This window comes from Cetorhinus maximus, chromosome 1 (genome assembly GCF_964194155.1).
Source record: "Cetorhinus maximus chromosome 1, sCetMax3.hap1.1, whole genome shotgun sequence".
Lineage (NCBI taxonomy): Eukaryota > Metazoa > Chordata > Chondrichthyes > Lamniformes > Cetorhinidae > Cetorhinus > Cetorhinus maximus.
This window is the reverse complement of record NC_135879.1, coordinates 242,110,996-242,126,787: the sequence shown is the minus strand read 5'-3', so window position 1 is coordinate 242,126,787 and position 15,792 is coordinate 242,110,996. Positions and strand designations below refer to the sequence as shown.

The window sequence follows — 15,792 nt, the reverse complement described above, 5'->3', positions numbered from 1 at the left end:
GAATAAAAGAGAGAAACTAAACTGGACTATAAATACTGTGGCTACAAGAGCAGGTCAGAGGCTAGGAATCCTGCGACAAGTAACTAACCTCCTGACTCCCCAAAGCCTGTCCACCATCTACAAGGCACAAGTCAGAAGTGTGATAGAAAACCCCCTCCCCCCCTCCCACTTGCCTGGATGAGTGTAGCTCCTACAACACTCAAGAAGTTTGACACCATCCAGGACAAAGCAGCCCACTTGATTGGCTCCATATCCACAAACATTCACTCCCTCCACCACTGACACACAGTAGCAGCAGTGTGTATCATCTACAAGATGCACTGCAGAAATTCACCAAGACTACTTCGACAGCACCTTCCAAATCCACGACCACTACCACCTAGAAGGACAAGGGCAGCAGATAGATAGGAACACCACCACCTGGAAGTTCCCCTCCAATTCACTCACCATCCTGACTTGGAAATATATCGCCGTTCCTTCACTGTCGCTGGGTCAAAATCCTGGAACTCCCTCCCTAACAGCACTGTGGGTGTACCTACATCACATGGACTGCAGCGGTTCAAGAAGGCAGCTCACCACCACCTACTCAAGGGCAATTAGGCAATAAATGTTGGCCTAGCCAGCGAAACCCACATCCCATGAACAAATTTTTAAAAATTGCTTGCATATGTAAAGTCCCCCAGATTCTCCAGTATGTTGCTTTGAGTCTTCATTTAGTACAGTGTTTCATCCAAACCAGGTGTAACGATGCATGGAGGCTGAGAGTGAAAGTGATGCCACTCAGACCTCAGCCATGTAAATCAGGGCCACATGTACTGGCTACGTGTTTTCTCCTTCATTCAATTTGTTCCCAATGATCAAAGTCAGAGGACAGCACACCAACAAAAATAGTCAGCCCTGACTCAGTCAGTAGCAGTGCTCTGCCTCTGACTCAGAAATTTGAGGGTGTAATCTAGGCTGCCATTCCCAGTGCAGTACAGAGGGAGTGCTGCACAGTCCGGAGTGCTGCATCTTTTGGGTACAACGTTAAACCAATGCCCCATCTGCTTTCTCAGCTGGACCGGAAAGATCTCATGGCCACTATTCCAAAGAAGAGCAAGGCGGATCTACCCATGGTCCTGGCCAATGGTTATCATTTATCACTCAACCAACACCTAAAATAGACTCCAAAAAAAACAGAACTACCTGGAAAAACTCAGCAGGTCTGGCAGCATCGGCGGAGAAGAAAAGAGTCGACGTTTCGAGTCCTCATGACCCTTCAACAGAACTATCCTAAAATAGACTATCTGATCATTACAATATTGCTGTTTGTGGGAGCTTACTGTGTGCAGTGTCCTCTACCTTACAACAATGACAACATTACAAAGTACTGTATTGGCTGTGAAGCACTTCGGGATGCCCTAAGGTTGTGAAAAGTCTTGCATTGATTTATCCTCGAAGTGTCCTCCCCTCGCGCAGGCTCCTGGATGAAATGAGCTTGAGGCGGTGAGTTCATTTGCCTGGTGTCAGGTTGCGAAATCCAACTCAATAAATCTGTGGTAATTTATGGCATTAGGAATGGGATTTTTTTAATAGTAATTACACAAAGGCTGCAGCCTTACCTGGGCATTAATAATGTATACAAAAACTAGACTTAAAACACTTGAAAATTTACTAAGGATTGATGAACCAGTATGTACGCTCACAGTAAACAACGAGATGTCATAAATAGAAGTGCTCAAAAAATGATGGAGGGTTTATTGTGATTGGGTAGACAGGGAGAATCTGTTTCCACTGGTAGAAGGGTGGTTACCCAGAGGGCAGCGATTGAAGGTACCAGCCGGCCACATATGCTACTGCATGTTACAGCCAAGGCTATGATCTCACTCAATTCTCAATTATATTGAACTGGGAGAGAAGAGGAGCAATGTTTTCACACAATGAGTGGTTGTGATTTAGAAAACACTGGCTGAAGGGCAGCGGGCGCAGGTTCAATTGCAACTTTCAGAAAAGGATTGCATAAATGTTCGAAAAGCAGCAATTTGCAGGCCTTATGGAAAAGAGCAGGGAGTATAGAGCGTTGGAGTTTCCACATGACATCACTGGAGGAGTTCCTCAGGGTAGTGTCCTCGGCCCAACCATCTTCAGCTGCTTGACCAATGACCTTCCTTCCATCATAAGGTCAGAAGTGGGGATGTTCGCTGATGATTGCACAATGTTCAGCACCATTCGTGACTCCTTAGATACTGAAGCAGTCAATGTCCAAATGCAGCAAGACCTGGACAGCATTCAGGCTTGGGCTGATAAGACGCAAGTAATGTTTGTGACACAAATGTGCCAGGCAATGGCCATGTCCAACAAGAGAGAATCGAACCATCTCTCCTTGACATTCAATGGCATTACCACCGCTGAATCCTCCACTATCAACATCCTGGGGGGGTTACCATTGACCAGAAACTGAACTGGACCAGCAATATAAATGCAAAAGCAGGTCAGAGGCTGGGAATCCTGCGGCGAGTAACTCACCTCCTGACTCCCCAAAGCCTGTCCAGCATCTACAAGGTACAAGTCAAGAGTGTGATGGAATACTCCCCATTTGCCTGGATGAGAAACACTCAAGAAACTTGACACCAGCCAGGACAAAGCAGTCCAATTGATTGGCACCAGATTCACCACTTTTAACATCTGCTCCCTCCACCACCGACACATAATGGTAGCAACGTGTACCATCTACAAGATGCCCTGCAGCAACTCACCAAGGCTCCTCTGACACCACGTTCCAAACCCGTGACCTCTAACACCTTGAAGGACAAGGGCAGCAGATGCATGGGACCACCAGCACCTGGAAGCCACACACCATCCTGACTTGGAAATATATCGCCGTCCCTTCACTGTCGCTGTGTCAAAATCCTGGAACTCCCTCCCTAACAGCACTGTGGGTGTACCTACACCACAGGGACTGCAGCGGTTCAAGAAGGCAGCTCACCACCACCTTCTCAAGGGCAACTAGGGATAAGGCATAAATGTTGGCTTTGCCAGTGACACCCATGTCCCCTGAAAGAATGAAAAAAAAATTCTAAATTGAGATTGATAAACTTTGGGGCAATAAGGGAGTTAAGGAATATGAGGTTCAAGTGGGAAAGTGAAGCTGGTGTTGAAGATCAGCCACGATCTTAGTAAATGGTGAAGCAGGTGACCTGCTCCTAATCTTTGTTGCTTCAGTTGCTGCAGGGCATCTTGTAGATGGTACACGTTGCTCCCTATTTCTTATGTTCTAATGTATTCACAGTCGTATTCACACTTGCTTATTCACCCACCCACACCAAGACTCATATTCCCTCTTGCACTTACTCTCACCCTTGCACTCACACACACAGACCATATCTAAGCACAGAGTTCAAAGTAAAAGAATCTTTTGTTCATTTTTTACTAAAACAATATTTACCAACAGAAAAAAATAGTTTCTTTTTACACTAGACGTCTAATTGCAATCTTAAAATAAAAAACACACAACAAATAATCCATATATAGATTAAAGATAGGAATAGTACAAATTCAAACCAGTTTGCTACGGTTTCTAAGTTTACACTGAATATAACCAGCATCAGTAATTGGATCAACATTCAAAGTGCGAAGGCTGCAACTCTGTTGCAATCTCTAATCAAGTTATATACCTAGAATGGTACTCAGAGTAGGTTTATACATATATATACTTTAAGTAGGAACGCAGGATATATATGTGTTTTTTTTTAAAAGATAGTCTTTTGTCTTCCGTTGATCTCAAAAGATTTTCCCTTCCGCCAACTTTCTTCTGATATCTTTTCCTCCCCTCTCTCTCTCTCTCTCTCTTTCTCCAACTCAGGTTGGTCAAATCTTCTAATGCTTCTCTTCCTCCTCCGCTCCCTATCCCTTCCATTTGTCCAGAAATACAATTCGTCACCTTCTCAGTTGTAATTCTCTCTTTGTAACTGTCCCATGAATTTTTTTCCATCCGTAATCGCCTTCCCTTATACCAGACACACAACGGAAATTCAGTAAGCAGGTTTTCTCCAAGGGCTATTTTGGCTTTTTTTGCCTCGTACGTTAGTTTATCAAAGAGTTTTTTTTTAAAATTCAGGTGTATTTGTTTTGTCATTGTTGCTTCAGTGGGGTTTGGTGAGAGGTGGCAGAACACTGGGGCTGTCCCTGTTACACCGTGGAGCCCAGCATTGACTCTGTCTCTGGGTCTATCTCGTTCTGGTTGGAATCGAGTCCAGAGAATTTGACTTTCAACCCGTCCACGGGGTGAACAACCGGCACGGTTAACATGCGGGGGAAAGTCCTGGTGGCCAGCTCGAACCTGCTAGTGCTGGCCAGCTCCATCGCCAGCACCTTCAGGATGAGCTTGGCCAGCTCTTTGCCCAGGCAGCTCCTGACGCCCCCTCCAAACGGGATGTAGCTGAACCGGTCACCCTTGTTCTCATCCCGATCTTCTCCGAAGCGGTCAGGGTCAAAGACCTCAACGTTCTGGAATATGGGAGCCGTGTCATGCGTGTCCCGGATGCTGTACAGAACGCTCCAGCCTTTGGGAATCTGGCAGCCCTGAAAACAAAGCCCAGGAAATAGTTAAACGCCTGATTCAATCGTTCAAATCTGACTTCTGTACATTAAAAATGATCTATCAGAAGGTTTGCCTCGCTCGCTCTGAGGTGATGCTCCAAAATAAAGAAAAGATAGGGAGAAGGCGGGAGAATGGGGTTGAGAAACTTATCAGCCATGATTGAATGGCGGAGCAGGCTTGATGGGCCGAATGGCCTAATTTCTGCTCCTATGTCTTATGGTCTTATGGTCTAAAGACTTGCACTTCTATAGTGCCTTTCACACTCTCAGGAGATCCCAAAATGCTTATAGTCAATGAAGTACTTTGAAGTGTAATTATTGTTGTAATATAGGAAAGCCAGCAGCCAATTTGTGCACAGCAAGATCCCTAGTGACTAGTTAATCTCTTTTAGTGGTGCTGATTGAGGAGCAAGCATTCACCAGAAAGAACGTCCCTGATCTTTCATTGAATAGCACTGTCAGTATTGCTTGCATCCACCTGTGAGGACAGCTAGGGCCTTATTTCGAGGCCTCGTCTGGATAGACAGCAGGTCAGGCAGTGCCACACTTCCCTATGCTGCAATGGAGTGTGCTCAGGTCTCCAGAGGGTGATTTAACCACCCATCTTTCCTAACTCAGACCTGAGACTGCTACCCAATAAAAGACTGACAACACAGGTGTAAGGCAGTGGCACGATCTTATGGGAGTGCGGAGTTGGAATGTCATCATGCAAAACTGCTTCCATACCTCACCTCAAGGAACACAAAACCAATATAAAAACATTGCTCGAATGTACAACACAAAAACAGTTCAGCGGGTTCATACTGGCATTTATGCACCTCATGAGTGTCCTCCCACTCCCCCCTCAACTAACCTCACCCATATATCCTTCAATTCCTTTCTCCCCGGTGTGTGCTTATATAGCTTGCCCTGGAATCCGCCTCAACTTTTTTCTTTTCCTTCACAGGATCACTGGCAAGACCAGTATTTGTTGTCCGTCCCTAATTTCCCTTGAGAAGGTGGTAGTGAGCCCTAAGCTGTTAGGGAGGGAGTTCCAGGATTTTGACCCAGTGACATTGAAGGAACGGCGATATATTTCCAAGTCAGGACTGCGTGTGTTTCAGAAGGGATCTTGCAGGTGGTGGTGATCCCATACATCATCTGCCCTTGTCCTTCTAGGTGGTAGAGGTGGTGTATTTGGAAGGTGCTGTCTAAGGAGCCTTGGTGAGTTGCTGCAGTGCGTCTTGTAGACGGTACACACTGCTGCTACTGTGCGTCAGGTGGTGGTGGAGGGTGTAAATATTTAAAGTGGACAACTCCCCGCAGCAGGTGGTTCCATATTCTAACCACACTCTGATTAAAGAAGTTTCTTCTGAATTCCATGTGGGATTTATTATTACATAAGAATTTTTTTTTATTCGCTTATGGAATGTGGGCATCGTTGGCGTCAGCCAGCATTTATCACCCATCCCAAATTGCCCTTGTTCAGAGGATGTTTAAGAGGCAACCACATTGCTGTGGGTCTGGGGTCACGTGTAGGACAGACCAGGTAAGGACAGCGGATTTCCCTCAAGTGAACCAGATGGGTTTTTATAACAATCGACAATGTTTTCGTGGTCACCATCAGACTTTTAATTCCAGATTTTTACTGAATTAAAATTTTGCCATCAGCTCTGGTGGGATTTGAACCCAGGTCCCCAGGGCATTAGCCTGGGTCTTTGAAATGCTACTCTGGTGACATGTGGCACCACTATCACCATGGCAGCCCCTCCCCATAGGAGCAGGAGTAGGCCATTTGGCCCCTCAAGCCTGCTCTGCCATTCAAATAGGTCATGGCTGATCTGATTGTGGCCTCAACTCCACTTTCCTCTGCCTGTCCCCATAGTCCCCGACTCCCTTGTTGATCAGAAATCTGTCTCACTCAGCCTTGAATAATTTCAATGACTCAGCCTCCTCTGCTCTTGGGAACCTCTGAGAGAAGAGATTTCTCCTCATTTCCATCTTAAATGGAAGACCCCTTATTTTTAAACTTTGACCCCTAGTTCTAGATTCCCCACGTACAAGAGGAACCATCATCTGAGCATCTACCCCACCAAGCCCCCTCGGAATCTTATATGCTTCAGTAAGATCACCTCTCATACTTCTAAACTCCAATGGCTAATTTATATTTATGGCCCCTAGTCCTGGTCTTGTCCAGAAGTGGAAATACCTTCTTTACATCTGCCCTATCAAATCCTTCTGTGGAAAATGAATGAACAAACAATAACAATAAATTGTAAATCGATTGCAAAAGGAAAGTCAGTTCAGGATCGGGGAAGAACTTGGACAGTTTATTCCTTTTGGAATTGTGACAAAAGGGGGAAAGTGTAGCGCAGCTATGGTTCAGACTACCCAGGGAGACGCTGGAAGCAGATGATATTGATTAATACAAATAAAATTAAAATAGATTTCTTTCAGGGAATAACATTTTTGGATAAAGTGTCTGATTAATTTGAGACATGACATACGGTGGGTGTATCATGTTTGGGTGGATCAGGTGACTTTGGACCTATTGTTTCCAAAGCTCTCCGCCATTGGCGTTCTCCTCACCTCATCTCTCAGTCCGTTGTAGGTTAGTTAATAGAGATCGATTGTACTGATTAATCAACAACGCCATTAATATTGTACCAGTACCAGTCAGCTGTGGCTCAGTTCATAGCACCCTCGCCTTTTAATTCTGATTGTTGTGGGTTCATGTCCCACTCCCAGAAACCAAGAACTGTGAATGTACTCGAAAGAGTTACATGTGATCTGTTGATAACTCAAAAGAGTTACCAGTCAGCTGTGGCTCAGTTCATAGCACCCTCGCCTTTGAATCAGAAGGTTGTGGGTTCATGTCCCACTCCCGGAAACCAAGAACTGTGAATGTACTCGAAAGAGTTACATGAGATCTGTTGATAACTCGAAAGAGTTACCAGGATGGTAGAAGGCAAGCTAGATGGACCCACTGACCTCCTGCACTTCAAAAACACTTCACTGGCATTAGACAGCTCTGAGCTCATGAACAGAGCTACATAAACACAAATTATTTCACTCTTTGTTGGGCCTTTTCAAAGGAAGAGTTTGCTCTGCACTTACGTCCAACTCAAAGGTCTGCAGGGCTGTCCTGTAGCCGCCTGAGACGGGTGGAAGCAGACGTAGGACCTCCTTGATGACGCAGTCCAGATACTTGAGGCGTGCCACCATGGCCATCCTGGGGGTCTCCTCACACTTGCAGCCATTGTGAAGGAGCCCATTGCTCCTCAGCTCCTCCCGCAATTTCTCCAGTACCACGGGGTGCTGCAGGAGCTGGAGGATCAGCGATGTCGTCGCACTGGAGGTGGTCGCGAAGGCGGCAAAGATCAGTTCCACTGTGGACTCCTGGAGAGGGGAAGCACATACAGAAAACCATTGAACTTACAGCACAGAAACAGGCTATTCGGCCTAGCTGGTCCAGACACATATTTATGCCCAACACGAGCCTCCTCCCACCCCCTCTTCAGAGCAACACAGGATCATAAGAACAAGAGTAGGCCATTTAGCCCCTCAAGCCTGTGCATGGCTGCCTTTGTCACATAGATTGTTCTTGGTTAACAAAGGGGGTGAAAGGTTATCAGGGGTAGGCGGGAGGTTACAATCGGCTCAGCCATGATCTTATTGAATGGCGGAGCGGGCTCGAAGGGCCGAGTGGCCTACTCCTGCTCCTAGTTCGTATGTTAATATACTGTTTCCTGGGATGAGAGGTTTGTGCTATGATGAGAAGTTGAATGGGCCAGATCTACACAGTACTCTCTGGAGTTTGGAAGAATGAGAGGGGCTCTTATTAAAATTCACAAGATTCTGAAGGCGTTGGATAAGATTGACACCAAGAGCTTGTCTCCCCCGACTGTTGAATCCAGAACATGGGGGAACACTCTCAGGATAAGGGATTGTCATTAGGACTGAGATTTCTCAGAAGGGGGTGAATCTTTGGAATTCTCTACCCCAGAGAGCTATGAATGTCCAGTCAATGATTCTATCTGAGGCCGAGACTGATAGATTTTAGGACTCTGAGGGAATCAAGGAATATAGGGATTGGCGGAAAGGTAAAATTGCATCAAAGGTCAGCTAATATTTCACTGACTAGCTGAGCAGGTTTAAAGAGCCAAAAGGCCTACCCCTGCTCCTATCTCTTGTGTCCTGATCCCGTAGTACGTTTGGATAACAAAAATCCAACAACCTTGGGTTTAAAACTTACAATTAGAGAGTTCTAAACTTCGACCACCCTTTGTGTGAAGAAGTGTTTCCTACTTTCCCTCCAGGAACATATGGCTCTAAAGTTGAAACCATGTTCCCTTGTCCAAGACTCTCTATCACCTTATCATCACGCCCTGTTAGGTACAGAAGTTTCTCCTGAATTCCCTATTGGACTTATTAGTGGCTATTTTGTTTTTACGATTAAAATAAAAGGAAAATACCGTGGATGCTGGAGATTTGAAATAAGAACAGAAAGTGCCAGAAAAACTCAGCAGGTCTGGCAGCATCTGTGGAGAGAAAATTGGAGTTAATGTTTCGAGTCCAATATGGCTGTTCTTCAGAACTGAAGAAGAGTCCAGAGAAGATCATATTGGACTCGAACGTTGGCTCTGTTTCTCTCTCCACAGATGTTGCCAGGCCTGCTGAGTTTTTCCAGCGCTTTCTGTTTTCATGTTACATTTATAATTCCTAGTGTTGGCCGACCACACAATCAGGAACATTTCCTGTATGTCTACCCTACTGAATCCTTCATCATTCCCTCAGGTCACCTCTCAGCCTTTCCAGCTGAAGAAGAATGAAGTATTTAAGATCATGGCACGAGGATCTTATACGAGCACGGCAAGCTGCAGCTGCAAGGCATCAACTGTGAGTGGGTTGAAGACAGATATGGCCAAATATTACTGAAGGTCCACATCCCAAACAGATGGAGCCACCATTCAGTAAGAGAGGAAGAGGAGAAGGCGGTACAGTGCCTCGAGCCTGTCCTCCCATTCAGTTAGATTGTGGCTGAGCCGTATTTCAACAGCACTTACCCACTTTTGATTCATATATCGTCATACACTCACCCAACAAACGTTTATCCATCTGAGTTTTGAAAGCTCCAATTGACCCTCCAACATTACAGCCTTTTGGGGAAGAGTTATTGATCTCCACTGGCCTTGTGCTTTCACTCCTCAATGGCCCAGTTTAAGGTCATGTCCCCTTCCTTTTTGATTCCTCCACCTGGGGAAATGGTTTCTCTATACCTGCCCCATCATCTCCTCTTAACATTAAAAACTTCTCCATTGTCTTTTTCTTTCATGGGATGTGGGCATCGCTGGCAAGGGCAGCATTTGTTGCCCATCCCTGATTACCCTTCAGCTGAGTGGCAGAGGGCGGTTAAGAGTCAACCCCACCTCTGTGGGTCTGAAGTCACATGTAAATCAGGCCAGATAAAGACGGCAGATTTCCTTCCCTGAAGGACAATGACGAACCAGATGGGTTTTTACAACAATTGATGATAGTTCCATGGTCACTATTACTGAGGCTGGCTTTATACCCCACATTTAGTAATTGAATTTAAATTCCATCAGCTGTCGCAGTGGAATATGAACCCATGTCCCCAGCGGATTAGCCTGGAATTCCAGTTTCCTAGTCCAGTGGCATTGCCACTATGGTAGCATCACCCCCACCCACCCCGCCCCCAAATATATGATATTTGGTCATATCACATGTATATTCTGATCTCAGGGTGGTAGCAATGGATTCACAATTCATGGCAATTTGTAGTGGGATTTTCACTTGTGCTTATGGATTAATAGCCCAGGCCTCTACCTTGCCAATCCACTACACTACACATGTCACTCATACGGAGATCCTGGAGCTAGCCCCTGTCACCCACAACTGCTCTCCTTAAGGGAGAGGTAAGGGAGGGTCATCTTCAGACTCAAGGTGTCTTCCAAGATGGCACAGATGAGCAATGGGAGCTGGGAACCAAGGCAACACCCAGGGACAGATTCAGAATCTAGTTGGTCAACACTACTCCAGGGCTGACTGACCAGCCTAACTGTCTCACTGATGCCATTTTCAGGAAAAGCTCAGTCACTGGGCGATGAAGTCCTCTTCATGCAGCTTCAGATGTTCCAGAAAAAACAATGCTGCAGCAGGAAGCATGGTCCAGGGTGGACAAACAGTGGGAATTCTCCCAAAGTTTCAACGCAGCCTAATAATTCTGCATCAGAGTTCTTCCCTACGTGAGCTACCCAATCTAACCCCACTCCCTGCTCACTCCCCTTACCCTTTAATACTCCTCTTTTTCAAGCAACAATCTAATTCCCTTTTGAATGAATGGTATGAATTCTGATGCAAAGACATTCTGTACCACACGGCTATGGGGTTAATACTGAACAATTGTATGAAATAAGCGCTGGCAAGTTGACAGTCTAATTTACATCTCTCTCAAATTTCTATTGAAGTCTTTAGGAATCATGTAAAACAAGTTGCTGACTCACTGTCACATCTTTCACTGTCGCACAAAATCATGATCTGCCTCCATCTAGAATTTGTTTTTCGATATTTTATCTTAGGAGGTGGACATCTCATACAAGTAGCTGCTGGGATTTGAACATGTAGCGCCAGTACATACTGAGCTGGCCGAGTCCGAAAAGGCATAACTGCTAGACTGGGTCTGTGGCAGGCGGTGAAGGGACCAACAAGAGAGAAGAACATACTTGATCTCATCCTCACCAACCTGCCTGCCACAGATGCATCTGTCCATGACAGTATCGGTAGGAGTGACCACCGCACACAGTCATTATGAAGACGAAGTCCCATCTTCACATTGAGGATACCCTCCAACATGTTGTGTGGCACTAAAACCATGCTAAATGGGATAGATTTCAAACAGATCGAGCAACTCAAGACTGGGAAACCATGAGGTGCTGTGGGCCATCAGCAGCAGCAGAATTGTACACAACCACAATCTGTAACCTCTGACCCAGCATATCACTAACTCTACCATTGCCATCAAGCCAGGAGATCAACACTGGTTCAATGAAGAGTGCAGGAGGGCATGCCAGGAGCAGCACCAGACATACCTAAAAATGAGGTGCCAACCTGGTGAAGCTATAACACAGGACTACTTGCGTGCCAAACAGCATAAGCAGCAAGTGATAGACAGAACTAAGCAATTCTACAATGAACAGATCAGATCTAAATTCTGTAGTCCTGCCACATCCAGTCATGAATGGTGGTGGACAATTAAACAACTCACTGAAGGAGGAGGCTCCACAAATTCCCCATCCTCAATGATGGAGGAGCCCAGCACGTCAGTGCGAGAGATAAGGCTGAAGCATTCACAACAATCTTCAGCCAGAAGTGCCAAGTGAATGATCCATCTCGGCCTCTTCTGGAGGTCCCCAGCATCACAGATGCCAGTCTCCAGCCAATTCGACTCACTGCATGTGACATCAAGAAAGGGCTGAAGGCACTGGATACTGCAAAGGCTATGGACCCTGACAATATTCCAGCAATAGTACTGAAGACTTGTGCTCCAGAACTTGCCGTGCCCCTAGCCAAGCTGTTCCAGTAAACCTATAACTCTGGCATCTACCCAGCTATGTGGAAAATTGCCCAGGTATGTCCTGCACATAAAAAGCAGGACAAATACAACATGGCCAATTACCCCATCAGCCTACTCTCGATCATCAGTAAAATAATGGGAAGGGTCATCAACAGTGCTATCAAGCGGCACTTGTTTAGCAATAATCTGCTCACTGACACTGCTTGGGTTCCTCCAGGACCACTCAGCTCCTGACCTCATTACAGCCTTGGTTCAAACATGGACAAAGGAGCTGAACTCCCGAGGTGAGGTGAGAGTGACTGCCCTTGACATCAAGGTAGCATTTGACTGAGTGTGGCACCAAGGAGCCCTAGCAAAACTGGAGTCAATGGAAATCAGGAGGAAAATTCTCCGCTGGTTAGAGTCATACCGAGCACAAAGGAAGATGGTTGTGGTTGTTGGATGTCAATCATCTCAGCTCCAGGACATCACTGCAGGAGTTCCTCAGGGTAGTGTCCTAGGACCAACCATCTGCAGCTGCTTCATCAATGACCTTCCTTCCATCATAAGGTGAGAAGTGGGGATGTTCGCTGATGATTGCACAATGTCCAGCAACATTCGCGACTCCTCAGATACTGAAGAAGTCCATGTCCATATGCAGCAAGACCTGGACAACACTCAGGTTTGGGCTGATAAGACGCAAGTAATATTTGTGACACAAAAGTGCCAGGCAATGGCCATGTCCATCAAGAGAGAATCAAACCATCTCTCCTCGACATTCAATGGCATTACCACCGCTGAACCCCCCACTATCAACATCCTGGGGATTACTATTGACCAGAAACTGAACTGGACTAGCCATATAAATACTGTGGCTACAAGAGCAGGTCAGAGGCTAGGGATCCTGCAGCAAGTAACTCGGCTTCTGACTCCCCAAAGCTTGTCCAAAATCTACAAGGCACAAGTCAGGAGTGTGATGGAATACTCTTCACTTGCCTGGATGAGTGCAGGTCCCACAACACTCAAGAAGCTCAACACCATCCAGGATGAAGCAGCCCACTTGATTGGCACCCCTTTTCAAACATTCACTCTCTCCACCACTGACACTGTGGCAGCAGTGTGTACCATCTATGAGACACACTGCAGGAACTCACCAAGGCTCCTTAGACAGCACCTTCCAAAACCACGATCACTACCATCTAGAAGGACAAGGACAGACACATGGGGACACCACCACCTGCAAGTTCCCCTCCAATTCACACACCACCCTGGCTTGGAAATATATCACCGTTCCTTCACTGTCTCTGGGTCAAAATCCTGGGACTCCCTTCCTAACAGCATTGTGGGTGTACCTGCACCACAGGGACTATAGCAGTTCAAGAAGGCAGCTCACCACCACCTTCTCAAGGGCAATTAGGGATGAGCAATAAGTGCTGGCCTAGCCAGCGACGCCCACATCTGTGAACCAATAAAAAAAACGTTTTCTGCATTATTAGTCTGGCCTTTTATCACCCATCCCTAGTTGCCCTGATCTAACTGAGTGACTGAGTAGGTCACTTCAGGGGGCAGTTAAGAATCGGTCACATTGCTGTGGTACTGGAGTCACATATAACCCCAGATGATGTAAGGATTTAAGGCAGATTTCCTTCCCTAAAGGACATTAGCGAACCAGTGGGTTTTTTTTTGTAACAACAATCCAACCGTTTTATGGTTGCTTTTCCTGATCGGAGCATTTTATTGCCAAGATTTTTCTTAAACTGAATTTATGTTCTCATACTTCCCTGGTGAAATTTGAACCTGAGCTCTCTCTGTATTGTTAATCTGGGTTTTCCCTTATTAACCCAATAACGTAAGCATTCCCTCCCTCCTAGCACATTTAGCACCAGAGAGCTAAGCCACCTGCCCAGAGCTTAGAAGTTCAAATCCCACCAGCCCAAATAACAATTGAAGTCAATAAATCCAGTCATTATGGGCTGGAGTCAGAAGAATAAAGTGTTTTAGGAACCCAGTTGGTATACAGTGAAGAAAATCTGCTGACCCTACCTGGTCTGGGCCTACGTGTGACTCCAGTCCCACACCAATGTGACTGACTCAGTTAGGGTTGGATAGTACATGCTATCTTACCAATGGTAGCCACTGTCCAACAGCAAATAAACTTTGGCACTGCAACCAACTCTCTTGAAGCTAATAAATTTTATTTGGCATTCACGCCCTGAGGAAAATAATAGCGAATGGAATCATCCTAGTTTTCAGAAACAACTGCAGATGATATCCGTTTTCAAACCAAAGGGAAATATTTTGGTTATTTTAATCTGTGATTATTTACACAAGCCCCAGTTAGGGGCCAGTGCTCAAAAAGAGCCATTTGAAGCCTCCTTTGCTCACCCTGTCTAATAGGGCACCAACTGACTATGTGATAAAGGGAGTATTCTCACCAACTCCATTCCACTCCATTTAATCGGCCTCAGGAGAGTTGTGTGGAATGACGCCCCCAGTCCTTAAAGGCAAACAGGTAAAAATCCAGAACATTCTGCCTCGTGCGCATCTCCACGATTCAACCCTGCTGTCATCTGCATAAAATGTTCCTCCCACTTCCCTTCCCCCACAACACACCCCCTCCCCCTCTTCCCCCGCACCCTCCCCTAACCCCTCCCCCCGCCCCCCACCACTCCCCCACCTCCACCAACCTCCCTCTCTGTCCACCCTATATGGGAAATACCATGTCCAGTGTAGCGTTAGGCAAATCCCCACTTGTGCCTATCCCAGTGCTGATCCCAACCGACATGCCATCTATTGAGAAACGTGTGGCCTTTTTTGGGGGGGGGGAGAGAATCGGAAGAGTTAATTACCTTCAGCTCCTGCATGGTGAATTCTTTCCCTTGTTCCCTGGCGCTGTCTATCAGAATGTCCAACGCATCAGAGTAATCTTTATCTTGTTTGCACTGTAGTTTCTCACTGATGGCTTTTTCCAGATACTTATGTAGATTGTCCCGGGCTCGCATACCCTGCAGCGGTCAAGAGATGAAGATACAATTCAACCTTTATTGGTCAGCCCAAAGCCACATTTTATTTATTTCAAAAACAACTTGTATTTATGCAGCACCTTTCACATATTAAACATCCCAAGAAGAGTTAGCAAACCCAAAATTGACACCGATACTGATAAGGTGATGTTAGGACAGATGACCAAAAGCTTGGCCAAAGATTCTAAAGAGCATCTTAAAGGGCAAGAATAGATAAAGGAAGATTTAAAGAGGGAATCCCAGAGCTTTGGGCCTTGGCAGCTGAAGGCACGGCCACCAAATGAGGAGCAAGTAAATCAGCGATGAGCCAGAGACCATGAGATGGGAGACAGCAAGAGGACTATAGGAGTACAGAGATCTCAGAGGCTTCTGGGGCTACAAGAGGTCACAGTGATAGGGAAGGGTGAGGCCATTGAGTGATTTGAAAACAGCAGTGAGAATTTTAAGATCAAGGTGTTGCAGGAACCAATGTAATTTAGCAAGCACAGAGCTGGTGGATCAAGGGGGCTTGGTGCAAGTTAAGAGATGGACCGCAAAGTTTTGGATGAGCTTCAAAAATGTCAGACCACCCCCAGTGCCCAAACTCCATTGGGCAGCTCCAATTGCACCAATGTGACCTTTCAGTATCCCAAAGAGAAA

General features: G+C 46.0%; 1 protein-coding gene across 2 annotated transcripts in view; it reads right to left on the bottom strand.

Moving 5' to 3' along the window:
• Positions 1-4,022: 4,022 nt before the first annotated feature.
• cyp26b1 (cytochrome P450, family 26, subfamily b, polypeptide 1) overlaps positions 4,023-15,792 on the bottom strand; it is a 33,323-nt gene continuing 21,553 nt past the window's right edge. For both annotated transcript variants that reach the window (XM_078554917.1, XM_078554927.1), the window contains exons 5-7: positions 14,980-15,135; positions 7,675-7,956; positions 4,023-4,560 (exon numbers count right to left, since the gene is read on the bottom strand). In XM_078554917.1, coding sequence (XP_078411043.1) covers positions 4,168-4,560; positions 7,675-7,956; positions 14,980-15,135 — 831 coding nt within the window. In that variant the 3' untranslated portion in view covers positions 4,023-4,167. The remainder of the gene's footprint in view (positions 4,561-7,674; positions 7,957-14,979; positions 15,136-15,792) is intronic.